The sequence below is a fragment of the Quercus suber genome, unplaced genomic scaffold, assembly GCF_002906115.3.
Source record: "Quercus suber isolate HL8 unplaced genomic scaffold, Cork oak 2.0 scaffold_271, whole genome shotgun sequence".
Lineage (NCBI taxonomy): Eukaryota > Viridiplantae > Streptophyta > Magnoliopsida > Fagales > Fagaceae > Quercus > Quercus suber.
The window spans coordinates 698,870-725,754 of record NW_027069727.1 but is presented as its reverse complement, the minus strand read 5'-3'; the positions used below and the strand labels follow the sequence as shown (position 1 = coordinate 725,754).

The 26,885-nt window shown below is 34.4% G+C and overlaps 4 protein-coding genes across 4 annotated transcripts in view; 2 read left to right on the top strand and 2 right to left on the bottom strand.

Moving 5' to 3' along the window:
* The window catches only part of LOC112019865 (ankyrin repeat-containing protein BDA1), a 13,109-nt gene extending 12,191 nt beyond the window's left edge, over positions 1 to 918 (bottom strand). The window contains 1 exon segment of the mRNA XM_065781566.1: positions 580 to 918. Within this exon segment, the coding sequence (XP_065637638.1) occupies positions 580 to 918 (339 nt within the window).
* Positions 919 to 2,393: 1,475 nt separating this feature from the next.
* LOC112003069 (diphthine--ammonia ligase) lies at positions 2,394 to 7,704 on the top strand (the record flags this gene model as incomplete). The annotated part of the gene is given in 5 exon segments (XM_065781577.1): positions 2,394 to 2,739; positions 2,857 to 3,188; positions 3,360 to 3,697; positions 5,506 to 5,863; positions 7,187 to 7,704. Coding segments are annotated over 5 exon segments (1,590 nt in total), but the record flags the coding sequence as incomplete, so codon positions are not given.
* A 3,031-nt stretch (positions 7,705 to 10,735) lies between these two features.
* LOC112003070 (superoxide dismutase [Cu-Zn] 2) lies at positions 10,736 to 16,819 on the top strand. Its single transcript, XM_024035246.2, has 7 exons — positions 10,736 to 10,865; positions 10,947 to 11,060; positions 11,141 to 11,236; positions 11,334 to 11,365; positions 11,655 to 11,730; positions 16,352 to 16,405; positions 16,579 to 16,819. The coding sequence occupies exons 1-7, from the start codon at positions 10,778 to 10,780 to the stop codon at positions 16,605 to 16,607; spliced, it is 489 nt and encodes a 162-aa protein (XP_023891014.1). The 5' UTR covers positions 10,736 to 10,777; the 3' UTR covers positions 16,608 to 16,819.
* Positions 16,820 to 18,182: 1,363 nt separating this feature from the next.
* LOC112003073 (eukaryotic translation initiation factor NCBP) lies at positions 18,183 to 25,559 on the bottom strand. Its single transcript, XM_024035248.2, has 6 exons — positions 25,213 to 25,559; positions 23,503 to 23,598; positions 23,291 to 23,395; positions 22,249 to 22,326; positions 18,867 to 18,986; positions 18,183 to 18,773 (listed from the first exon to the last, which is right to left on the bottom strand). Exons 1-6 carry the CDS (start codon positions 25,417 to 25,419, stop codon positions 18,642 to 18,644), a joined length of 738 nt encoding a protein of 245 aa, XP_023891016.1. The 5' UTR covers positions 25,420 to 25,559; the 3' UTR covers positions 18,183 to 18,641.
* Positions 25,560 to 26,885: the final 1,326 nt, after the last annotated feature.

Sequence of the window (26,885 nt, the reverse complement as noted above, 5' to 3'; positions counted from 1 at the left end):
TCTAATAAGAACAACATGTGTTTCACATTAAACATAAGAAATAGAATATGGCAACTCTAACTGATTAGTTTGGATTGAATGCACGTTAGTCTAGCCTAAACTATAAATTGATCATAAGCCATTTTATCCATCACCAGATGGAAACCTTGCTCTCTTCACTATGCTACTTGAATAATGACAAGAAATAGTTTAAATTACATTTTATGATTTTAACGTCAAAATTGTAATTGTCATTGTCACTCAATAGAAAATGTAGGTCCTCCTCCTTTGGTTGTAGCCAACTCATACAAGTTAGAATTAGATAAGACAACAATGTTAGAGCTTGGTAGGTGTTGTCGAAAGATTGAAAATAAATGACAACGTTTTTAGGGTCCGTTTGTTTTGGTGGTAAATGATTTCAGGAAATCATTTACCACCTGACCTCAGTGTTTGGAAGCCAAGGAAAATTTTAATTTCCAGAAAATATGCTTCAGTTTGACCAAATTTACTTCTTTGACCCGGAAATGGTTTATGCTCTCATTTTCACTTCAAACCATTTCCGGGCCTCGCACAAAAATGCACAAAAGAGAGAAAACGTACAAAAGAGAGAGAGCCAGAGAAATTGAGAGAACCAGAGAAACTTTGAAGAAAGAAGACCACACCAAGACCATCCGAGAAAGAAGAGACCAGAGCTCGCCAAGACCACGCCGAGAGGAAGAACCCAACACCAGATAAGCCGGAGACGTCGTTGGCGAACCCCAAGACCACGCCGAGAGGAAGAACCCAAGAACCCAGCACCGCGCGATCTTGCCACGAAAGGCGAACCCGATCTTTGCCGCGCGATCTCGCCACGAACCCAGAACCCATCGCCTTCGCACCAGCGAACCCAAAACCCATAACCCATCGAGTCGCACCGTCGATCGTCTTCGCATGTCGCATTGTCCATCATCGTCGATCGTCTTCGAGTCGCACCGGAGTTTGCTGTGATTTTGTGATTTTGAAATTTTTTGTATAAAATTTGTTTGGATGCTGAGAAAATGTGAAAAATTTTCCGGAAAATAGCATTTTCAAAATAGAACCAAACACGTAAAAATATTTTCTACAATAATTTTTATAATACAACCAAACGCTTGAAAATATTTTCCTTTCCCGAAAATAGCATTTCTGGAAAATAGGTTATTTTCTGAAAATTATTTTACGCGAACCAAACGGACCCTTAGTTTGTGTATTTAATATGAGATGACATGAATGACTATAGGTAAATATATATATAAAGAGATAGAAGTGCAAGCGGTAAAAATGATGAATTAAAATACAAAGAGTTTTATGTGTATATATGAGAGAGGAAAGTCTTGAAACATTGAACCAAATGATACAAAGAATATTTATTTTTTAATTAGAAATGTCTTGAAACGTTGAACCAAATGAAACAAAAGTCAATATTTAAGTTGTTCTTATCTCTGATGTGGCACTTGAGAATACTTCAATTCTCTTAAAAATTGATGTTAGTTTGACATAATGTTAGTACTACACACTTTCGTACACATTTAGGTTAATACGGTTTTGGAGCTCCTATTTTAATCCCTACATTTTAAACTCATTCTCAATTAGTTTCTATTGTTATCTTAGTAATAGAAATTGTCTATGTGACACATAAAGTGTATAGGTGGCACACTAAATGTTGCTAAATAGTAATATATATATTATATAAATGTGAAAACATTATTTTGGTCCCTATATTTTGGGGTCACAATCAATTTAGTCCTTACATTTAGGACTGGCAACAGGTCAGGTTTGAGGCAGGTTTCTTTATGCTCAAACTCACCCCCATTACCCGAAACTTCCCCATCAAGCCCCGCGGGCCCTGTACTGTTGTGCCACTTCAGGGCCAATCTAAAGGCCCCTAAACCGAACCCAAAAATGAATAAGCACCCAAAAATGAATAAAAATAATTACAGTATAAGCTTCATTTTCTTTTATATGGCAAATAAAATAATATTAAACAAATTTATAACACATTTAAATAATGCCGTGTCAGCATTTAAATTTAAAAAAAAAAAAAACAAAAATTAATTTCTTGATTTTAAGGGAGAAAAGAAAAGAAAATTTGAACCAAAAAAAAAAAAAAATNTTTCTTAAAATGAAGGAAATGGAGTTTTAGGTCGAGTAAACTATTGGTAATAGAGTTTTATATAATGTAAGCTATCTTAGTACTTACTGAGAGTGTTGACAATTGTCGCAAAGAAAAGATAGCCACTTGGCACCACCATGACTTCTAAAACCCAAGTCTTATTATATATTATATGATTTAGTTAGCTTGTACCATTTTCCTCAATTTATGGTTGTTGATTTACTATTTAAATAATCGATATTAATAATATTTTTGTTTGCCATATACCTTTATGAATTTACAGAATGCCCGAATCGTGCTTGATGAATTTAAAGTTGTACTGCACTCTTCTGATGCCATTGCTCCAGTTGGAATTCTTCACCCCTTGGCTTTTCATCTAGTGAAAAAGGCAGAGCACCATTCTTTAAGTGGCATTGATGAAGCCTCTGAGATTTCTAAGGAGAAAGAGGGTTTTGTATTTGAAGTGCAAGGAGACTGTATACAAAGCTGTGAAGCCATATTCAAGGCTGCTGCTGAAGTCGTTGAGCCAGATGAAGTTGCAGAAAATAGAGTTCGCATTGCAAGAACGAAAGGTGACAATACATTTTCCATTTGTTTCTGGTTGCAAGATTCGTGCAGAACTTCAGCAGGTAGATAAAATAAGAATGGTGATTTTGATTCATTCCTGGCAAGAGTATTTCTCATCAAGAATCGCTGTGCCTTTTGCTCTTGCTTTAGTTTTCAATGTTACTATTTTTTATTTGTAGGTTTGCAAGAAGATTTGGAGGCTGTTTTAAGGAAGATTGAGCTAGAGCTTTTGGGATATGGTTTTGGCTGGGAGAATGTCCTTTATATTCATCTATATATTGCTGATATGAATAATTTTTCTATAGCAAATGAGACATATGTGAGATATATAACACAGGAGAAGTGCCCTTTCGGTGTTCCATCCCGAAGTACCATTGAACTACCACTATTGCAAGTGGGTTTAGGAAGTGCTTACGTAGAAGTTTTGGTGGCAAATGACCAGAGTAAAAGAGTTCTGCATGTTCAAAGTATTTCCTGCTGGGCACCAAGTTGCATAGGACCATATAGCCAGGTAAATTATCTGCAATTTTCATTTTCAGCACAAACAATGGTAATCATCTCATGTATGCTAGGCTTAGATAATTCAGTTTTTTTTTCAATGAGGGGACTGACAGGCTGTATGAAATAAAGTCTTTCATTTAATCATCTGCTATGTAGTCTATCTTATGATTTTTACTTCCAGGCAACCTTGCATAAGGAGATACTTTACATGGCTGGGCAGTTGGGGCTCGACCCTCCGAATATGAATCTCTGCAAAGGAGGCGCCACTGCTGAGCTGGAACAAGCATTGGAAAACAGTGAAGCAATAGCAAAATCCTTTAACTGTTCAATATCTACCTCTGCTGTTCTTTTTGTTGTTTACTGCTCAACATATGTGCCATCATCAGAGAGACACAAAATTCAGGACAAGCAGGACAGTTACCTTAAGCAAATGAGGCTCCTTCAGTTAGACAAAGGAAGTGTTATTCAAGTTCTTGATCCCATTTTTCTATATGTCCTTGTGCCTGATTTGCCAAAAAGGTACTTATTCTATATGCTCTAACCTTTGGCTAGAAGCATTAGTACGGAAGAGGGTTACAGGTAGAGTACTATTAATACATTGATCATCAAAAAATTCTTAAAAGAGTAGGGCACTGTGGTGGGGTTCCACTAATAAATACTTTCACCCTATGTTTTTCTTCACAATTATATTCCTATTCTATACTAGTAAAAGGTCATACATCCATGACATTTCAAAAGTTAAAAACAGGAAGAGTCTTAGAAGTATTGTTCTTGGTTTGGATATGGTTCCCTTCTAGAAATGTCAATATCAAAGTTTTTTTGTTTATTTATTAATTTATTTATAGGCTTTTTAAGGAAATATTGTGCTTGGTATTGGATATGGTTAGATCTGATCAAATTTTCATAAAATACAAAATCACTAATGCTTTAGATTGATCTAATGTGTCTAAAAAATGTAAGTGGCCAACATTTTTAATACAAAGAAAAGATAGTCTGGCCAAAAGAAGAAGAAAAAAGTCATTAAAAGAATGGGTAAGACTATAAACATTGGTAATACCTGCTTTGGTCCTAATTTATCAAAACAAATTACCTGCTTTGGTCCTAGGCCTAGTTTATTTCAAGCCCTTGCGATGTCCTAGGTCAGTTAGAAGTTGTCAATGGCTGTTTGAAAAGTCAATTACGGGTTAGCTGGTTAATTTCATAAGTGTAGGTCATTTGTGTTAGGTCTCAACCAACACTTTGTATTTGGAATCTTGTCTATACTACTTTATTGGGTTAAACTAGATGTTAACCCAATAAAGTATAACCCAATAAAGTTTGCATTTCCTATCTGTCTGCATCAGTGCTGGGCATGTTTACTTTGACTTTTTATGAAATGATATCTGTGTGACTAGATGTTTCAGTTTGTGGCTTGATGAAGTATTGCATGTCTAGTCCATTCATGCAGTCTGTCCATGTCTGTTCCCTTTTTTTAAAAAAATTTTATTGAAGTTAAAATTATCCTCAAACATCTTGCCTAACATGCCCTTCTCCGTGCTTATAGTATCCATATTTGACATTTGGACAAGATCGAATCAATGGGCCAAGGTAGTACTAGACTGGGTGCTGTCTTGGTGTTCCTATACTTTTACATAATTCAACAGTATAGGCATTAGAATTATGGCAATAAATAATGATTTGCTTAACTAATTTTATGGTGACTTGAATAAAGTACTTCAATTGTGATGTTGCTATATGAATTATCAATATGTTTTCTACCTCATTGCTTGGTTGCCTCCTGCCTAAAATGTTGATTGCAGCAATTAATATTTTGTCAAGTTGCATTTTTCAACACACGCTGAGTAGTATTAATTCTACCTTTAGGTTTTCATTACTTTCTTCTTTTCCTTTCCCCTTTTCCCCCTTCTTAAAATGCTGCTTTCCAAGTAATGAACATTCCACTAGTTGTTATTCTTCTTCTTGTTCTTCTTCTTGTTCTTCTTCTTCTTCTTCTTCCTAGAAATGCATTTACAATGGTTAATTCAGTACTATACTATACATGTCTAATGTAGGATATGTTAGAAACAGCTAAGAGTTCAGGTTTGCATCTTGAGGCCACTGCCTAGAAGAGTCAGTGATACAGTAGGTGTTATCAAGATATTAAGTCTTGTGCTTTGAAGGTTCTGGCCTACATTTGCATGCATCCATTGTCCTGATTTATGAATATGGAGTTTTGCATTTTTCTTTTTTCGTTTTTTTGCAGTATTGCGGGGAACACTTATGGTAGGGCTTACCATTTATCTTGCCTGCAATACTGGCATTACATCTTTTTGTTATTATTGATGCAGAGCACTTGTGGAAGTAAAGCCTCTCCTATATGTCCCAGAGGATATGAATGTGACAATTGGAACTGAGCAAAAGCATTCTTGCTCCAGGGTGCCTAGTTATTGGGGTATTCAGCATGCACACTGGCATGATTCTTGCATCCAGAAATGTGTTGTTCAAGGAAAGATCTGTGCAGTTGTCTTGTGTATCACTAGTGAACTTCTTGTGAAGATTTGTTCTGAGTCTCTAGGTGGTGATCAGGATAATGGAGACTATCAAAATCTACTCAGAGAGGCACAAATGGAAAGAGTATCAAGATTTTGCATTTATCTTCTTGATAAACTTTATATGCAGAACAATTTCTCTTGGGAAGATACAAAGGTTAGTTTTTTATGTCAACACCTAAGTCTTCCAGTTTAAGTTGGTCCTTGGGGCCTGATTACATTTGATATGCCTTTATTGATCAAGTCTAGCTTTAGCTTGTGAAATTATTTTTGACCTTAACTAGGCCACAATCATTTATTCAGGCTTTTACTTTATTCCTCCTATCCTTAAGCAGTGCAAAACTGCTTTTACTTTCTTCTTCCTGACCTTGAGCAGGCCACAATCAATTTTCGTTCTATGTTCAATAAAATAATCATATATGCCTTTCTAGTTTTCTAGATACCATATTACACAATTGTCCTTAGTGGTATCACAATTACATGTTTTAGGGACTCCTTCAAACATTATTAAAAAAATAAATAAATAAAAGAAAAAGAAAAAACAATTCACATCAAAATCCTTTCATTCTCTTCCTAATATTTAAAACATGGATAACATATCTCAAAAATCATTCATTGAAGAAAAAAAAATTGAAACAAGAACTTTGAGTGCCAAAACCCAACAAAACAAACCAAAATCAAAGTAATAAGATATAGACTTAGTAATTATCAATTACTCAGAGTTATTAGGCTCAATCAAATACATAGCAAGTAGTGTTTTGATATAAACTCAAATTCCTAATTCTAAAATAACTACATATTAACTCAAACTAAATTCATAAGAGAGATAGATGACATCTGTTAAAATAATAAGAGAGATGGATGACTTGTGATGGGGAATCAACACATCAAAACACCAAAACTTATTAACCCAAAGAAGATCTGTCAAAAACAACAAAACACATCAGCACAAAGCAGAGCTGCAAGTAAGAATCAGAAATCCATCGTAGCGATGGCAGAAATAATGAAAGATCCACCTACAAAAAGAAGAAAATCAAAGAAAGAGAGAGTAATCTCATTTCTTTTTTTTGTGAGCAGAACATGGAATGAATGGGAGGGGAAGGTGCAGATGGAGTAAGAACAAATTTATGGAAAAGAATATGGGAGGAGAAAAAAAATTAAAAACAGGAGAGGAAGGGTTGGGAGAAGAGTAGTGGTAAGGTGAGGAATGATGGGGACAAGAAGAGTCAAGAAATACTGTTGATGTGGCTCAACAGGAGATTAGTAAAATTAATTGCTTATACTCTATTATATATTTTATATATAGATAAATTTTACCATAGATTTTTCTATTCTATTTGGCAATCATTTAGGATTTTAAGATTTGCTATACCATGTGTCAATTCTTTTTTTTCTTTTTCTTTTTTCTTCTTGTGACATTTTCATCATTTGTGACCTTTGTCACTATAATTAGTTTGACCTGGTGTATTTTCTTTTGAAGAATTTGAGGTTCTACTTCCCAACAAGCCTTGGCTTGCCTCTGGAGGCACTTTCCCTGATGTTTACCAATGCATTCAATGAACTAGCTAAATTGGGTCACAGAATTATTATTGGTGAAGAGCCCATCTTTAACCTTATTCCTGTCTTAGGTGCTGGGAGGTCTGCCACATTGATGGATGATATGATAACCTGTGAACTATTTGCCCGGAAGTCATGAGTCTGTTTGCTTCACCTCCAATGCATCTGTTTTTTTGTTTTTGTTTTCATCATCAATTTACGAGGAGTTCAAGATTATGGAGGGGACAAAGAAGGTTTAAGTGAAGTTTAGGGAATTGTGCGAATACATTTGTTACAACTTCTTTTGAAATCTATCGCATCTTCCCATCAATATGCCCCCTTCCTCTTTTAATGGTAGTTCATATTATGTATCAAATGCTTAAAGATATAATCCATTTATTACATTACAGATCCACAACAATGGATACGGAAATGCTTTATAGTGGCTACAACTTTGTTTCAGTGTCAACTAAAGGTTTTGTTTTGTTTTCTAAATCATTTTTTTGGTTTAGTCTTTGGTATGACAACTATGCCATGACATTTAAGATTTAAAAAATAAAAATAAAAACGCTGGATATTTTCCCCCAATTGTTTTGAAGATTATCTCGGGGATGATTTTAAATTAAATGGCTCTCTACTCCCCTGCCCAAATCGAATTAGGTTTATTTCCTTTTTGTATCTTAATGGAGAGTCCACTTGAAAATTCGTGGCGGTTTGTTCATAATTAAATGACCGGTAATGTGCCATGAATAAAGTATCAAAACGTCAATTAGAAAAGGTACAATTTTTATGTACTGTATTCATGAACCCTAATGAGGAGTTACTTTTCTCCCTAAACTCTCTCAAGCCAGTTCACCTGCACCGGCAACATGTGACACCCCAATGAGAGAAGGGGTTAAGAGGCAAACACAAGTCAATTTCAGATTTTGAGTTGGTGGCCACTTTTGTTTGTATGATCCTAATTTATCCAATTGAAAACCCCTATATTCCTTTCAAATTGCATGGGGAAGATGCTTGCAAGTACAACGAAGTAAAAAGTTTTTACTCTATGAGTAATTATTAGGTGTTTGTGTTTCTAGACCATGGTGATATGGTGCTCTATCTTCTCATATTTATAGTGAATTTCACTAATAAAAATCATGGTATGATTTACCATAAATGTGAAAAGAATGAGCACCATATCATGAAAATGATAAAATGTGATTGGTCATAATGCAATTGTGATTGAATTGGTCTCTTTTTGTGTCCAAAACAGTGTCTAGATTATTGTTTTACAAAAGCTTAAATAAGATTGATTAATCTCTAATCTTACCGTATGCATGCATGCATGGGATGATCCAAGATTGATTTTAATAGGTTCATGAAAGATTAATTAAAAATATTGAATCTATTGGTTATTAATTTTTGTACGGCAACCCATATCCGAGCCTTGCTTGGGCCTGGGGTCTTAAAACTAGGATGTGGCCCATAATCCTGGTTTCTCTTTTTCTCTACCCGGAAGCCCAAACTGAATCCACGTAGGCCGCTGGCCCAAGTTTCGCCACCTCGTGTTTGCTCAGCAATTATTTCCCAGTCGGATAAGTGAACGGCGTCCTGTTGTGCTGCACGTGGGGTACCCAGCAGCACGTTTAGAAACATCGCCACCGAGCATATCTGCGAAGTGGGAATCAAGTTCTAAAGCCACACTCACCACTTTCCACTCCCACCTAACCACCCACTTATGATCAATAATACTAGACCTCTCATTGCACTAACCATGGGAGTCATCATGATCTCTCCACTAACCTTAAGCTATAAATATGAGGAGTTGGAGCAAAAATGAGGTGGGTTGGAAAAAAGGTTCACGAGAGATAGAGGGAGATGGGAAGAGCGGATAAAGAGAAAGAGGTGGTTTAGATAGTGGAAAAGAGAAAATTGATCTCATTGAGTCTCTGTGCTGAGAACAACCCAGAGTAAGAAACTCAAGTCCACAATACAAATTAGTTGTGAGCCCAAGTGAGTACCAGCCCAAAGGTCTTGCTTACACCGCTCACAATTTTAATAATGATACATTCTCAAAAAAAAAAATAATAATTATGATAGACATGCAAATACTAAAATAATTCCATACTAATAATATTATTTTTTTCATTAAATTCAAAATAATTGTATTTATCTAATTGGGTAATGTATTTTTTTTATTAAATTAATTAGAATTTGAACCATGGAAGAACAACCACCAAAGATAACGTCCAAATGTATAACTAATGTGCCCATTTGGAGGCCATGAGTGCTGATCGACACTGGGTCTTTATCCTATATATATATATATATATATATATTTTTTTTTTTTTTTCCATATAGAGAATCTGATTTGTTTCCACTTTGTCTTGAGTTTTATGAGAGAGAAAAAACAAAGAAAACACATCTCTCTATAAATAGGAGAGGTACACCAACTGAAAAAGAACCAAAATTTTCACATACGTAAACTCCTCTAGTGCATATAGCAATGATGTTTTACTCTCTCTCTTTTTCTGCATATTTTCAACATACATTTAGCACATCTCACACACACAAATTACTATAGTTTTCATATTATTCATCAACCACATTGTTCATTGCATCAATTTTCATCAACGATAAATGAAGATCCATTCACAAACTTCATGTTTCCAGAGAAATCATAAAGGGTGGAGATCTCAACAAGTTCAAGATCAAGCACGATCCTTGGAGTGAAGAGTACCAAAATCTATAACGTGGCAATCAACTGTTTATGATCCAGAATTTTCATGTAGGTAGTATTTCAATACTTTTTTAAGAACGTGTTCAATTAGGTTTTGTTATTTTTTTACAATAATGTGAAGAAAAAAAAAATCGAAAAACATGTTTAGGATAGATTCCTTTTTTTAGCATGTTTTAGTATTTAAAATGTTAAGGCTTTAGATATAAGTGTGATATGCTCAATAACATGTTCATGCATTCATAAATTAATATGTAGATATAAGTTTTTTTCTTAACTAATTGCTCGTATGATTTATATCAAGGTTTCATGCATCTCATAACATATCCCTATATCCATAATTAAAACTTCTACATATTTTAGTATCATATAAATCACATAAAATATGAAAAAATAAAAAATATATTATGTTTTTAAAAAAATAAATAAATAAATTAAACCGTTCATATGCCATCTTGGTTAGATCTAAATCTTCACTATGCATGTTCATATGCCATGTAATTATTATAATTGTCTTGATTGCTAGAATAGTAAATTGTTTATATTGACTATTGTACTATAGAAATCTAATTTGAATTGGACACCTTCCCAATCTTTTCAATTTTTCTTTGAAAATTCATTATTTTTCTAAATGCTCATTAACGATGAAGAGAAAATATTTATAATTTGTCTTGGTTGCCTACACTTATTAGTAATAGGAAGAGAAAAGCCCATCATCCCGGAAACTTCAAAGCCCAAAAAAACAAATGGAAGCAGGCGGGCTATAAGTATAACTATCACGGTTTACACAAACACGTGATGACATGAGCAAATGAAATGAGTCTCAAAGCGGTGGCTCTCATCTCCTCCTTCTCCGGGGATAACAACGTTCGAGGCTCTATCCATTTTGTCCAGGAAACCAACGGTCTCACTCTCTCTGCTTTTATTGTTGTGATATTCGATTTTACATAATTATAATTAAATATATATATATATATATATATAGGGTCAACAACAACAACAACCCATGTAAAAGGGAGGATAACAGGGCTCTCACCAGGCCTCCATGGCTTCCATATTCACGCCCTTGGTGACACCACTAATGGCTGCAACTCCACTGGTACTAATTCTATGCTATGCTATGTTATATTGCTATTTGGCTATTGTTAATACTAATAATAATGGGTTTTGTTTTGTTAGGCCCTCATTTCAATCCATTAAACAAGGATCATGGATCTCCTATGGATAAAGTGCGTCACGCTGGTGATTTGGGTAACGTTGTTGCAGGCCCAGATGGTAATACTATATATATATATATATATATTTCATTTCATGCACTTACACTACAGGAAATGAATCAATTGCCTTGTGATTAATTTTAAATCCCCTTCAGGTGTAGCTGAGGTTTCCATTAAAGACAAACAGGTAATCGATTTGTATTTTATTTATGGCATCAAAACTTTTCTGCTTCTTTTCATTGGATTGTTCAAGTTGACAGTAGGTTAATAAATAAGAAGGGAATGTGATGGTGATGTCCTAAAATTAATTCTGTATGATTTAACTAATATCCATAATGCTCTGTTATTCACAATGGGAATGGGATGACTTTTATTCCTTTTGCTGTCATTATTATGGGTCTTAGTTTTACTTAAACTCTAGTGTTCTCTGAATATATAAAATTGTCCTCTCTCACTGACACTGTTACGTTCTGTAGATTCCGCTTGTTGGTCCTCATTCCATACTTGGGAGGGCAATTGTTGTGCATGCTGATCCTGATGATCTTGGTAGAGGTGAGAGTATATTTAATTTGCTTACATAGTGTTTGTTAATACGTGGGATCTACACGATTTTGGTAGAGTTATGTGTTAGACACCACTGTCCCCAAAACTTAAGCCAGTTGGATGTGAAAAAAACTGAATATGAAAATTTGTGAAAATCTTTGCCAACACGGGTATGCTTCTTTTGCTGTAGTTTTGTTGGGTGAAGTGAAGTATTCATTATTATTGAAGAATGAATACATTTATATTTGAAGGATTTTGAGTTTGTGATGGATAAAGATAATAACAAGCTCTAATTGTGGAAATTTTGGAAATGATCCGAAAGTTTTGCTAAAATTAGAAACATGCTTCTTTTTCTCTTTCCAACTCGCCAATCTTGCTATTGTATTTTAAATTTTCCCTTCATGGTTCTGATGTATCTATTTTGAGGTATATCAACAGTGTTCTTACTTCTTAGTCTCTCCAACTTTGTGAAACTTGCTCTTTCATATCTCATGGTTATTAAGTATAATGGCTTCCTCAGTAATATTCCTAGTTGTTCAAAAAAATGTAATGTTTTAAAGTGAAGGCTAATTTTTGGTTGTAAGTCTCATTGTGAATAGAGTTTCTTCTTGTCATTCTCTTTGTGCTTAGAGTTGCTTGTCATGTGACCTAATTTTCATTAAGCATTACCATCATATTATAACTAGCTAATTTATCATTTTTTTATATACCTTGTTTGGAGATATTTTCTATGTTAGGTGGCACACCTGCTACATATTTTTCTGTATTCACCTGAACACATTATTACATTTGGGACTGTGCGTGTGAACCAATTAGCTATCAGGTTTGGAATAAAATTTTAACCACAGGTTTAAGCATATAATGTTTGCACATTATATACAAATCCAAGAAGAATACTCCTCAAGTTGAGCTAGTGAAAACTCTTCCCCAGGATTGGTGTATTGGAATGTGAAAATCTTCCATTCTTGATTTTCCTTACTCCTTATACTCTCTCTCTCTCTCTCTCTCTCTCTCTCTCTGTGTGGCCGATTTATCATATGTTTCTCAGATTGTGGCTAGATATCCCTTCTTTTTCTAATAATTGGTAACATATTTTACAATTAATGGTTAAGGTTGTGCCTGATCCAGATCGTAAGTTTCAGCCTATTGTAGGAATCCATTAGCTCTGGGTGTAACCTTCCTAGGATAGTTACTGATGCAGGAGCATAACCATAAACTATTTCAATATTTTATTTTGGATTTTCATTAGATAATTTTAGATTTTAATGTTTTTATTTGTTTAGTTTGAGTTGTGATAGGGAGTAAATTTCGTGCTCTTAGATAAGGTTTAGTTTAGTTTTTTTTTTTTTTTTTTTTGATAAGTAACGAAAGTTTTATTAAATAACGAAAAACAACCAACCCGAGTACATTGGAAATGTACTATGGAGGCATAAATCAATAACCAAGATTACAATGATCAAATAAAACAAGAAGGAAAGAACAAGAAAAATGACAAAAGACCACACTCCAATCAAGGAGAGTGTGTAAAAAAAAAAAAAAAAAAGACTTGATCTCTAACATAGAGCATTCACATCCCTTAAAGCTTCTAGCATTTCTTTCGCTCCAAATACACCATAACAAGCAAGGAGGCACAATTCTCCACAACTCTATATTTCTATGTTGTCCAAACATACCCTGCCAAGACTCGAACAACTCAATAACCTTTCGAGGCATAACCCAATGAATTCCAAACAAACAAAACACCAACGACCACAACTCACAAGCAATGGGGCAATGAAGAAGAAGACGATCCACCGACTCCCCACAATTCTTACACATATAAAACCAATCAAGAACTAGCATACGTCGTTTACGAAGGTTATCTGTTGTTAAAATCTTACCTAAGGAAACAGCCCATGAAAAGAAAGCTACCCTTGGAGGAACCTTCGATTGCCATATCATTCTCCAAGGGAGGGATAAGAGGGTAGGAGGGTAGATAAAGATAGAATCCTCTAACCTCAAAACCTCTACTCCTTGCTAGTTTCTAACAAACCCGATCCGGACCCAATCCCCGTACCGTCGAAGAGTAGACCATATCCATAAACAGATCAAAGGATTCTTGTTTCCAATCTTGTGGAGGATGATGAAATTTAGCATCCTAATGAATCCTCCCACCAGACCAACACATAACCTCCGCTATTGAAGAATCCTTTGTCCTACTAATACAATAAAGTTCCGGAAAAGCCTCTTGGAGAGTACAATCTCCACACCACACATGCTTCCAAAACTTCACTTTAGTACCATCCCCCAAGATAAGGATTAGTTTAGTATTTGCATTAGTTTGGATTAGTATTTGAGTTAGATTAGGATTCGTTTTAGGGTTATTTATCTTTATCTCATATTTTCCTGGAAGCTCTATATATCCAGATGGTTTATTGTGTATTATAATCAGAGGTTATTCATGTAAAATTGTATTGTGTTTGGTGGTGATTCCAAACAACTCTTAGGTGGTGAAGCCTAACGTTTACCGTGGGACAAATCTAGGTGGGAAGCCTAGGTTACATGCATGTATCTAGATGGATTTTCATCTGAGTCTATGAAAGGTTATATTTGGAATTTTTTTGAGGAAAATATGAGAAAAGAAATTTTAGATGTATATTATAGTCTAGATAGATAGATGCCTCCAGCCAGGGTGCCTCAATGGTAAGGAAGAGTGTTTGGGCTAACTGTAAACCCAAAAGTCTCTGGTTCGACTCTTAGCTGAGGCATTTCACAATTTACCTGATGCCTACTTAGTTGAGGTGTATAGGCATCTATGGTTTTACCCCTCAGGGGTGGTCCCACTGTCTCATACCTTGAGGGGGTTCCTCGTCATCAATTTTTTTTTTTTTTTTGATACATAATCAAAGATTTATTGCATAAAAAGGACATCGTGTTCACAATGGTGAACACTCTATACTTAAAACGAATACAAATAACTCAAAAAGAGATCTGAACAAAAAGGAGAAAATCAAAATGGAAGAACACTGTGTAAAACCCCAAATTCTAACCCACTGAAACAAAGTTCCAACTAGTATAGGCTTCAAAAGATCTGTAGATCTCACAATATCTTCAAAATTATGATTATTACATTCCTGCCAAATTTACCACATAAGACAAGCTAGAACCATATTCCAAATATTTGAAGAATGTTTTCCCAGCCAATCCCTCCATCCAAAAATAAGGGACATTACTATCTTTGGCATTACTCACTGGATCCCAAACATCAAAAAAATTTCACTCCACAAAACATAAGCATACTTACAGTGGAGTAGAAGATAATCCATAGTTTTCTCATTACAACGGTAGCCTCGTCATCAAAAAATAAAAAAATAAAAATAGTCTAGACAGATGTTGGTGGCTGATATGAGCTGTATGCCAATGGTTTACATGGGCATGGAATTATTATGTGCTCTTAACAATTTTTTTATTGGTAATTACACAAGCACCCAATTGGTGACACCCACAACCTTGCCATCTCCACTTAATTTTATAAGGAAAGGAGGTGCCATTTGAGCTAGAGCTCAAGGACGTATAAAGTTTTGACATTTATGATAAGCCAAATGGGTGAGGTTATAATCTGATTCCTTCATTGAGGTTTTATTCTTCGGGGTTCACTTTGAAGGTTGATGCATGAAATGGAGGTCTTTTGTTGTAGGAAACAAGCTTAGACTCTGATCTGAATGGTATAGTATTAAACAAAAATCAGGGAGATTCTATATGTTTCACGGAATCATAGTAGGAGAAGAGGAATGAACCCTATCTAGGACATAGCCCCTCCTTTTAAACAAAGGGTTTTTCGTTGTTCCAAATGACAATCTTTTTATCACCCAAGAGAATGCGCCCGAAGATTTGTACTGATTGAAACAATTATATCCTTAAACATTGCTTGCAGGTGTGGACTGTCCGGTACTTCCGTCTTGAAGAACCATGGTTCACTTGATGGGATCAATAAAGTAAATATCAGTGAGAAACAGGCATAGAAATTTGATTGCATGAAACACTAATCACAAAAGTCTTCCTCTTCACTAAGGTTCACCAGGAATTAAGACAAAATTTAATGCAGGTGATAAAAAGACATGGGGGAAACTTGAGCAACTCATTCTGTGAGCCATAAACGCTAAGAATTAAATAGAGGATTTGGGTCTTTAATATGTATTAGGAATTGGGACAGTTTCAAGCATCACCTGAAGAACCCCCATAAATCTTTCCTATAACAACTCTAATTAAAGGGATGACTTTATAGATGCTTAGACGTTTTGGTGGCCTGTAGCTCTCTGCTTTGAATTTTTGTAGTAGGAGACAGGTTTTTGGAATCATGCTCAAAGTGAAGAATTTTCATCCTTCCTTCATTATAACGCACAGAATGATGTGAGGTGGACACTAGGCTATTTAAAATTTCTAAAATATTTCCAAAAATTATAATTTTAATCGCCTAATCAGCCAGCTTCACCTTTTTCTTACAATTTGTTACGTCCCACAATGGTCAGTAATTTGGTTAGCTATTTCTGTCTGAAAGTTCTTGTTCTCAAATAGCTGCCACTTTTTTTATGTAAACATATATCTCATCACATTCTTGGAATCTTCCTAATTAAACTGACAAATGCAATAGGTGGACATGAACTCAGCAAGAGTACTGGGAATGCCGGTGCAAGAGTTGGATGTGGTAAATATTTTTTTCGCTTAGCTTTATGTTTTTGGAGAGAATTTTGAAATGAAGTCAGCAATGGGAATGCAATAGTGTAACCCAGCAGTTCCCATTGCACCTTTGTTTCATTTGAACTCTATTCATTATTCATACGTAAAGAAGCTTAACGTTTTTACACCAATTTTGATCAGGTATCATTGGGCTTCAATCATCAGTTTAATTTGGATTGCTTGCAAATAATCAATAGGTTCATGAAACATACATGGATGCAATATGTAATTCTCCCGCAGAAGGACCTTGGAAAGCATTTGGAATGTACATGATTACGAATGAAACTGAAATTACATTTTAAACTCTTTTTCTCTTATCTGTGAACCTTTCGGATTTGTGGGCATGATCATCTAAATTTAATAGTTTGGTGTCTCTGGTAAACTTCCAAGTTCTTGTCTTTGCAACACCTTTATATGCTTCCAACGCCTTGATCTATTACTTGTATGGCCACCAAGGCCGGATCTTGAGTCTCAACTCTCAATTAGCCTGACCCCAGTGCAATTTTAGAGGAAGCTGGCGTCAGTTTTGCTGGACCTTTCTTTTTTCTTTCCTTCAAGTTGGAGGATTATTAATTTTGGACTTGGCTAAGTTCCTTATATGAACCTCTAATCATCTAATTCACTCTGTAGAGAGTGAGAGCATTTGGGTTCTTTTATTATCCGATATTCCAGTTGTTGTATAGTGATTGTAGAAGTATTTATAGGGAGCTTGACCAAAGCTATTCCTTTTGACATCATAGTAGTTGAAAAGAGAAATAGAATATTTATATATTTTTATTGTCCACTACCTTAGTATTCCAACATTTATCTATTTTCATTCTTATGTAAAATCATTTTCAACTAAGATAAACTAGTAAGTTACCATAAATAATGTTGTAATGTTTTAAGAAAAATGGTTTCGGAGAATGTTGTACATGTATTATAGCATAATTGTTATAGAACTTTATTAGTAATTAGTTCACAATAAAAGGTAAAAAAAAAAAAAAAAGTATATCCATTATAATTATTCAATTAAAAAAAAAAAAAAAAAAAAAAAACTTTGGAGAAATAATTATTATGATATTTCCTTAAAAATTATATTATTTAAATTTGAGAAAAAGATGAGTTATTTTTTTATGATTTTTTATTTTTATAAGTGTTATGTGTATATAAAAAGTTTTTTTTAATTGAAAATATATTAATTTTAAAAATTATTAAACTTATTAAAAAATAGCTATCATAATCATTTTAGAAATGGTTTTTTTATTTTAAAGAATAACTATTTATAAAAAAATGACTATTACTTATAATAAAAATATGACTCAACTAAAAAATAACTAAACCGTAAAAAAAACTATTACATTACAATATCTATTATAGTCTATCAAACATACTTTAAATATCAAAAGACTCATTAACAATAATCAGAGGAGTGGTATATGCCCAACCTACTCAAATAGTCCAAGATCCATTTCCCTTAGTGGTGCTCTATCAAATCACTGGATTTATCCTCGATCTACCATCCAAAAAGAGGGCATCTCATGAGATGAGCCATCAAGAGTTACCATTTAAGAAGTTGTTTTGCGACTCAAAGTAAACTTTTGTTTTCTTTCAAGTTCTAAGAAATGGGTGAGACCCATCGAGATTGATTGACGGGATATTGTCCGTTGTTACCCCCATAATCATAGTTTATCCCTCAGTCTATTACCATAGAGGTAGAGGGTATTTTAGGGGTTGACAGCAATAGGATTTGAACCATTGAACAATTAACTAGAAAGGTGGGGAAAAGAATTTCAACTAAAACAAAATCATTCTAACAATAACATTTCTGATGGCAATCTTAAATTTGAATACGACCTGATGCTGTTAAAGAACGGAATTAGGGCTAATGCAGGGCTCCACTATCCCTTTTCACCACCAGAGTGAAACTAGCCTAGAGTGAGCCATTGCACATTTATTCACAACACTGGCATCCACGTATTAGGTATGCAACGTACCATAAAATTTCATTATAAAACCAGATATTCATAAATGCAACTAACAGTAAATTCAGTTCAACCTAAAGGATTGTCACCAATCACAACACACTCCCTCATAGTTGTTAGATTGCAGAGCAGGATTAATTGACTGCTATCAGTAGATAAATTTCCTATATAGCAGTCACCTTGACAGGAAGACTTCGATTACACATATGGTTGCAAAATGAGAGAATCGAGCATAGAGCTCTACCCTCTCAACCATGTGTTTCTGTATGATGAGTTGTCACGCAGAGAGGCATCGTGGGGCTTGTACTCCATAACATAGCCATGGGGAAGCTTTAAGTGCCGTTTAATAGCATCTCTGAGAGCCATTACAGCCTGGTACAAACAAACCAAGGTCAAGGTATTACATAAGTATTTTGTGCATGTAAAGTGCATGTCTGTGTCAAGAGAGATTATAAAATCACCAACCTGGTGATCAGATGCATTGCGGTTCCACACACTCAATATATCCTCATTGAAACGAATGCTTAGTACTGCACCACATATGTTATCTCCATAATCAAGTTGGTCACCCACTAATGCAAGAACCTGCACAGGTAGGCAGGACTAACTTACAAAACAAAGGACAAGACAATTTAAACCAAGGGTCCTAAAATCCCTAAAAGGGGTGGCATGTAGTGGAAATTAGGCTTAGATCTCCCAAGGAGGATACCGTTTTTTAATAAGTAATGTATTTTATAGCATTATGAGCTACCTCATGTGTGGAAAAACACAAGGTAGCCTAAAAACATAGGTCAACAATTACAAGCAAACGAAAGTGAATAAATTCTGTGACAGTATTACTATCACTCAACCCCAAGACATCTGACCACTCTCTTGGCTGTCTAAGAAAGAATCTCTTTATCTGGGATTCTGAAACCACCACAATCTCAAAGGTATGATTGTTGTGTCCCCCCCACAATAACTAAATCAAACACAAGGGGCTAAATTCCATAGAATCCATACCATAGGTGAGTGTTTACCAAACTAGTTTCGCTAGCCAACTAGGAGATCCCCACAGTTTTTGGCATGACCCATTGAACCCAATTAGCCCAAGGACTTAATATATATATATATATATATTATTGAAAAGAAAAAACAATGCAATCCAAGTACACAGCAAGTGTACTTTAATTGCTACAATACATCATTTACACCTAATCAGAAAAGGAATGACCACTTAAGGCAGTCATCCACTAATACATAGGTGTGTGTGTGTGTGTGTAATAAATATTCCAAAGGTGATCATTCTACCCCTTCAAAAATATTCTTCCATTCTCTCCAAATAGTCCATATGATGCATAAAAGAATCACATTATAAATAACTACACTTCGATGTCTGTGAAAAGCCCCTTTCCACCAAGCTAACAAATCCACCACTCTCTTATGGCATAACCCATTGAATCCCAAACAAACAAAACACCAATGATGATAGATAATACAGAAAATCACAACGAATGAGCATGTGTTCTATGAACTCCCCATTCTTGCCCATGGAACACCACTCTTCTAAACAAAAAAAATCTTCTTTGGAAGATTACCCATGGTAAGGAATTTCACTCAAGCATTTGTCTACGTAAAATATAGAAATAAAATTATGGCAACCTTAATGCCCCAAATACTTCTCCATGGAAATTATTGAGGATTCCCATTAGAGAGAACCCTGCTAAAAGATTTTAACTCAAACGTACCGGTCCTTGTTGGTATCCAGCAAATCCTATCTTCTCCATCCCTTTCAATCTTAATAGAACAGTTAAGATCAATAACATCCGATTTGAACGAAATTTGACATGCAGATTAAGAACATAAGGAACATGCATCTAAAAGTTAGATTTTCAAAAATCACACCCAATAAAAGATATATGAGCAATTTGAAGGGTTTCTCTTCAAACTAGTTTGTAGAGAAACCTTATTCTAAAAGTAATATGCCAATGAATAACGTCAATATTCCAGGGCAAATCCTCCACCACATAGGCTTCTCTAGACTGGGCTATGCAAAAAAGTTTTGAAATACCTCCCTAGGTATCACATCCCCACACCATACATTATGCCAAAATTGAATACAATGGCCATTCCAAACTTCAAATCTGATGAACCTCAAGAAATTTGGCCGACCATTTCTAAGATGCCTCCAAAGACTACACCATGTGGTTCATGAAGCACACCTAAAACCCGTCCGCTGCAATCACTCTCACATTTTCTATCAACTACTGCTCTCCATAATGCCTCTTTCTCTTAGCCATAACCATTTCCCCAATAAAACAAGGTTAAAACATAAAAAAACATTTAATACCCAAGTCTCCATATAGCATTTGCTGACAAATTGTCATCCAATTAACCAAATGGAATTTAAAATCATTTGCTGACAAATTGTCATCCAATTAACCAAATGGAATTTAAAATCATTAGCATACTTTTACGAGAAGAAATGAACCATAAGACTTATCAATTTATACTGGCTAGGATTCACAGAACTTAGTGTACAATATAAGGTAGGTGATTGAGTTCAAAAGCCAAGTCAAATTTCAAAGACATGAGACCAAGCTCAAACTGACTAAATTATGTTTACAAGGCTTTATGCCCTTGAGAAGCACTGCAAAAAGAGCACTCACATACTTTTTGGTGCAGAAAGGGGCTTATAGGTTTTACTGAGATCAATTGTGGCTTGGCTTTACGGACCAGCATGTAGAATATTAGGTAGGGACTGGGTTCAGAATGCCAAATCAGAATTTGAAGCCATGAGACACAAACTCAAAATTAGTAGATTGTCTCTATTCTAACCGGAATTTTACTCATCATTTTTATATCATATCAGGCAGGGCTAACCTATAGCAGACCAACAATTCCGCATACCCAACAATAATTACAACCTTTAAGGGGTTTTCTCAGAACTGTAAAATGACTTGATAAATTCAGTTTAATTTTGTGCAACCATATTAAAAATAGCATTAAAATTCTAGTTCCGTGATTGACGAAATTTTAATTTATGTATGGAATATATGTAGCCTACATTGGGGCAATGGTTTTCTTAGCCATACATGTATTGTATGAAAATACAAGATAGGATTCGAAAAGAAAGAAATTTGCTTAAAGATAGTGTGACCCCTATTGATGAAAAGACAAGGGAAAATCATTTGAGATGGCTTGGTTTGATCATGTGCAGAGGTGAACGAGTAAGAGACAAGTAAGAAGGAGTGAGTTGATTCACATAGAGAGAACAAAAAAAAGGTAACCAAAGATCTAAAACAACATTAGAACTAAGGGGTTTATGGTTAACTGCATGTGTGCAAACAGGCTTCTCAAACCAATGCCCTCTTTTTAAATTTCATGATAATTTCAGTTAGCTGAAACCACTGCTGCTTATATGTAAAAAAAATTTCATCATCACCATTCTATATGCACTATGTAAAATGAGACACAGCCAAGAACTTCCTAAGTAATGAAACTTTCCTTAAAAAACTGGAATGAAGGTCCAAAGATCAATTTCAGTAATTGGCAAAATCAACAATTTTCATTTGATAAATAGCAATTGCCAAGATAAAAAATTGAAGCCACTTAATTCTAAGTACATCATATTTTCAATAAAACAGTCTAAATGCGTGAAAGTGACACATCAAATTTATGAAATAGCTCAAATGAAATAAAATGTTGAAAATACCCCATATGAACTTATGATAGGACTTGTGGCAACAAGTCAGAAACTATCAAATCAAAGAGAAAGAAATTAACTATGAATATGAATCATCACAAACTTGAAACTACACAGTTATGGAGAGAAAAAAAAAAATGTAATTTAAGCCTTTCCCCTTACCAGATCTTCCCAAAAGCGACCTGAGACAACCTTTTTGAATCGTATTATCCACTTACCGCCATTACAATTAGCAGAGTCCTGAGAAACAACAAAGTTTATTTAACGAGTGAGTACTGTTGATAATTTACCTTTGTAAGTCCTAACTAATCACATATAAAAAGGAGGCAACTGTGGCTGAGGCTGAGCTTATGAAGTTTACATATGGAGTTCTTCATTGGAATGTAAGTTTCTTTAGGGCTGTACATAATAGGAAATTTGAGGCTATGTTGAGCTTCATGGAACTAAGGGAATTGGGGAGGATAAATGAGCTGGAAACCAAATAGAACTAAGGGGTTTATGGTTAATGCTTATTATTGTCTGCTAGCAGGCTCTAATGATTTATGCTTTCCTTGGAAAAGCATACAGAAGCAAAAGATCCCCTCTCGAGTGGCTTTCTTTGTTTGGACTACAACTTGGGGGAAATGTTTGACGATTGATAATTTAAGAAAAATGAAGGTTTGGATATTGGATTGGTGTTATATATGCAACTGTAATGGTGAATCAGTTGAATATCTTTTCCTTCATTGTCCAATTGCCATGGACTTTTGGTCTATGGTTTTGGGCTTATTTGGAGTAAGTTGGGTTATGCCAAAGTTGTGGGGCTCCTAGCTTGTTGGCAAGGGTGGTTTGGTCGTCATCAGAACAATCATATATGGATAATCGTTCCCCATTGTCTCATGTGGTCTCTTTGGAGGGAAAGAAGTAGTAGGTGCTTTGAAGATAATGAGAGATCCATTTCAAACCTCAAGTTATTTTTCTTTAGAACCTTAGTAGCTTGGCTGTCTACTTTCCAAAACCAATCTTACTCTTCCTTTCTTGATTTCTAGATTTTTGTAACTTTTGTACTTGATTTTTTTACCCCTATACACTTCCTGTGTAGTAGAGCATCCCTTTTTTTATATCAATAAATCTTATTACTTTAAAAAAAAAAAAAATATATATATATATATAAAGAGAAAAAAGAAGGAACATCTTAATTCAGGCTTAGTCCTTAGAAATTTACCTCCCATAGAGGGCGGATTCCATCCTTGAAAAGATGCAAATCTGTTGGGCTTGGCAAAGAAGAGGGGCGGGCCAAGTGGCAATAGCAGACCCAAAAACCTTCAACCTAGGCACACATAATGTTCAGAGTGCTAACGAAGACAATGATCAAAGAAAGTGAACTTCAAAATGAGGTAACAATTCAAACTGATCTGGTATTTGCCAAGAACTTACCGTACTAAATTCCACAATTTTCTTTATATTGTCCTCATATGAAGTTTGCGTTCGAACTCCAGGGGTTCGACGAGTGTACCAAAAAACAAACTTGTACTGGTCATAAAGACATAAAATAATAAGTGTTAATAAACCATTGTGATTATAAATTTTCAAAAACAGCTTTAAATTTTAGACAATAAAAGAATAGCGAAACCACATATAGCATTTCATGCTAAAATTTAAATTCAGTCAAACCTTATAGAATAAATTTCACCCCTCCAATAATTTGAAAAGTTCATGAAACTGTTGTCAATCTAGGTCTCTAAGTTAACCAGAATTTAATATGCCTACTGGAAAAAGCAATGAGAGGCCACCTCAGTTGCCTTACACAATTAAGGGATAGAAGACCATTCAAAGCCTGATCTAGATAAAGCTCCCATCAGGGATAGAAGCAAAAACCTTTTTCCCCACCCAAGGCCACATGCAAGCCTCTATGAGGGTAAAAATGTTCCTTTTCAGTATTCAAATTCACATAATTGAGGAAAGTAGAAAAGAATATTTAAGTTCCCAATGAAAATGAGCTGGAAGCAACTACTCCTTGACCCTATGGTGTTACATATAATATATTAAAAAAAAAAAATTTGTAGAATGGAATTCATTGCACTGTACTTAGATTCATAAAGTTAATGGACAAATATTATTTTGATAAAAAATCAATGCCAGGTTAATTATCAAGAAATGTCAATTTTACTCCTTGTTTTTATATCATATCAGGCAGGGCTAACCTATAGCAGACCAACAATTCCACATACCCATACAATAATTACAACCTTTAAGGGTTTTCTCAGAACTGTAAAACGATTTGATAAATTCAATTTTATTTTTTAGAACCATATTAAAAATGACATTAAAATTCTAGTACCATGATTGAGGAAATTTTAATTTATGTATGGAATATATGTAGCCTACATTGGGGCGATGGTTTTTTTAGCCATACATACTGTATGAAAATACAAGATAGGATTTGAAACGAAAGAAATTCACTTAAAGACAAGGGAAAATCATTTGAGATGGCTTGGTTTGATCATGTGCAGAGGTGAACGAGTAACAGACAAATAAGAAAGAGTGAGTTAATTCACATAAAGAGAACAAAAAAAAGGTAACCGAAGATCTAAAACAACATTATTAGAAGTAATAAAACAGGAAAAATAAATAAATATATATATATATATACACACACACCGACTAAGGAATCGATAGAGAGTATGATTTTGAATATGATAGAATTATGGAAAAGAATACATAAGACTAATCCTGATTAGTGAGTGGATGATTCATAGTTGATAGTTAGATGTAGCAAAACTCACGTCTTCGTCTGTCGCCATTTCAACTCACAAAGATAGTAAGTTTCAATTCAAAGCTTCCAATCCAATTTCAACTTCAAGTTTAAGCTTTGTTTTCTTAATTGTTCAAATAAGCAGCATTCACGTAACCTAACTCACATTCTTTCAAAACCAAGTAACCAACAATTCAATTCAGTCCTATTTCTCTATCTATCTCTCACTTAAATCACAGATACTACAAACTATATTTGATCCAGGTCAGAGATTGTTCGAATAGATTCTTAAATTTCTAAAATCAAATTATTCTTAGAGCCTCGAAGTTCTAGTATTAATAAATTAAGAATCAAACAGAGTTTACAATGAATTTAGAGAGAGAGAGAGAGACCTTGAGGGGATGAAGACCAGCTCTGAGGTCGCGAGCTTGGCGTTCACGGACATCTTCGCCTTCTTTGTTGTTATTGCTGCTACCAACAGTGGCTGACCATGAAGAAGAAGAAGATTCCAGAATTGGCTGGGAGTTATCACCGTTGTTACCATTGTTGTTGTTATTATTGTTGCTATCTGATTCTTTCTTCTCTACTACCAACTCCATTTTCAACTTCTTCTTTTTAGAAGCCCTAGTTTTCTCTCTCTCTCTCTCCACCCAGACTGAAACCAAGAAAGAATGAAGAAAAAAAAAAAAACAAACAAAAGCAAAAAAACGTTGTACACTGCAGCCTTTCGTTTGTTTTTTTTTTTTTTTTTTTTGGGTTGGGTGAATGAGATTCTCTTATATACTTCTGGCTTTAGGGATGGAAGTTTCCGACCCGACCCGGTTCCTATTATTGATCAAGCAAAAATTTCACTCCAAGTAAAATATGCCTAGGCCGGGCAGTGATCTGTGCTATGAATCTAAGAATTAGGAATTTTGGATATGTATCATCGTCAGTATTTTCAGACTTTTCTCATCTCTTCCTGTCTTTCTGTGTATTAAAAATACTTAATATTTTTAAAAGAAAAAATAGTGGATTAATCCTACATTAGAAAATGAGTGTAAATTAAGCCGTTTTAGATATATACTACTGTCAGTTTCTTTAAGACATTTTCTATTTTTTCATGTGCGTTAAAAATACTTAATATTCTAAAAAAACAAATGTAGGGTTCGTGGAAGGTGAATTAAAACTTGTCACTTAGCACTATTCTATCTCAATACTTGTGAAATTATTATATCCCTAACATTGCTCCATCAAACAAAAATTACTTGTTTGTTTTTGTCTTTCCCTCAAAAAGAAAAGAAAATAAAAATACTTATTCGTAACTCACGTAAATCTAATCAAAACTATCATAATAATTTGTGGGTCACTTGAAATTTTAAATTAAATTAACTATAACATATAGAGAGTCAACCTTTTTTATTTTTTTAGAAAAATAGAGTCTCTTTTTTTTTTTTTTGGAGAAACAAAGAATCTCTTGATGCAAGGATAGTATGTACTTTTTAGTTTTCACATCACATTATATACTATATAATAAAAGTTTGGCTTAAAAGTCATGATTTCACCAAGTAAGTATCATGTTTAATTACCAAGTGGTCACACCAAATTACTACAATTTTATAAGTAGAATTGAGGGCCTAATTGTTCCTATCAACTTTTTCTCTATTGCTTTATAAATTCTTTGGATAGACACAAAAACTTAACTATTAATTGTCATTAATTAAAAAAAAATTGGCTAATTGTAACTTACCCACTTTAGCTGAAATTTAAGTTGCTTACCCGTGGTTTGAAATTTGGCATTTTGCCTACCTGAGGTTGGTTCAGTTAGGGTTTTGTAACCAACCTTTGTTAAAAATGGGACCAAATATGTATTTTTGCTCTCTTTTATGTTTCTCTCCTCTCAAAACATACAAAACATATTCTTTTATATTTTGTATGTTTTGAGAAGAGAGAAAAATCAAAGAGAGCAAAGACACATATTTAACCCCATTTTTTAATATATGTGGGTTACAAAGTACAGAATTTCAAACCATGGATAGGCAACTTAAATTCCGACCAAACCACAGGTGGATAAGTTGTAATGAAC

Bases quoted from the DNA above. Each gene is read 5' to 3' on its own strand.
- LOC112003070 (XM_024035246.2), top strand. From the start codon at position 10,778: ATGAGTCTCAAAGCGGTGGCTCTCATCTCCTCCTTCTCCGGGGATAAC. The intron at 11,366-11,654 runs GTAATCGATTTG...TACGTTCTGTAG, and splicing joins TTTCCATTAAAGACAAACAG to ATTCCGCTTGTTGGTCCTCA. The intron at 16,406-16,578 runs GTAAATATTTTT...AATTTTGATCAG, and splicing joins CGGTGCAAGAGTTGGATGTG to GTATCATTGGGCTTCAATCA.
- LOC112003073 (XM_024035248.2), bottom strand. From the start codon at position 25,419: ATGGAGTTGGTAGTAGAGAAGAAAGAATCAGATAGCAACAATAATAAC. The intron at 23,599-25,212 runs GTCTCTCTCTCT...CTTTATGACCAG, and splicing joins CTGGTCTTCATCCCCTCAAG to TACAAGTTTGTTTTTTGGTA. The intron at 23,396-23,502 runs GTAAGTTCTTGG...ATGTGTGCCTAG, and splicing joins AAATTGTGGAATTTAGTACG to GTTGAAGGTTTTTGGGTCTG.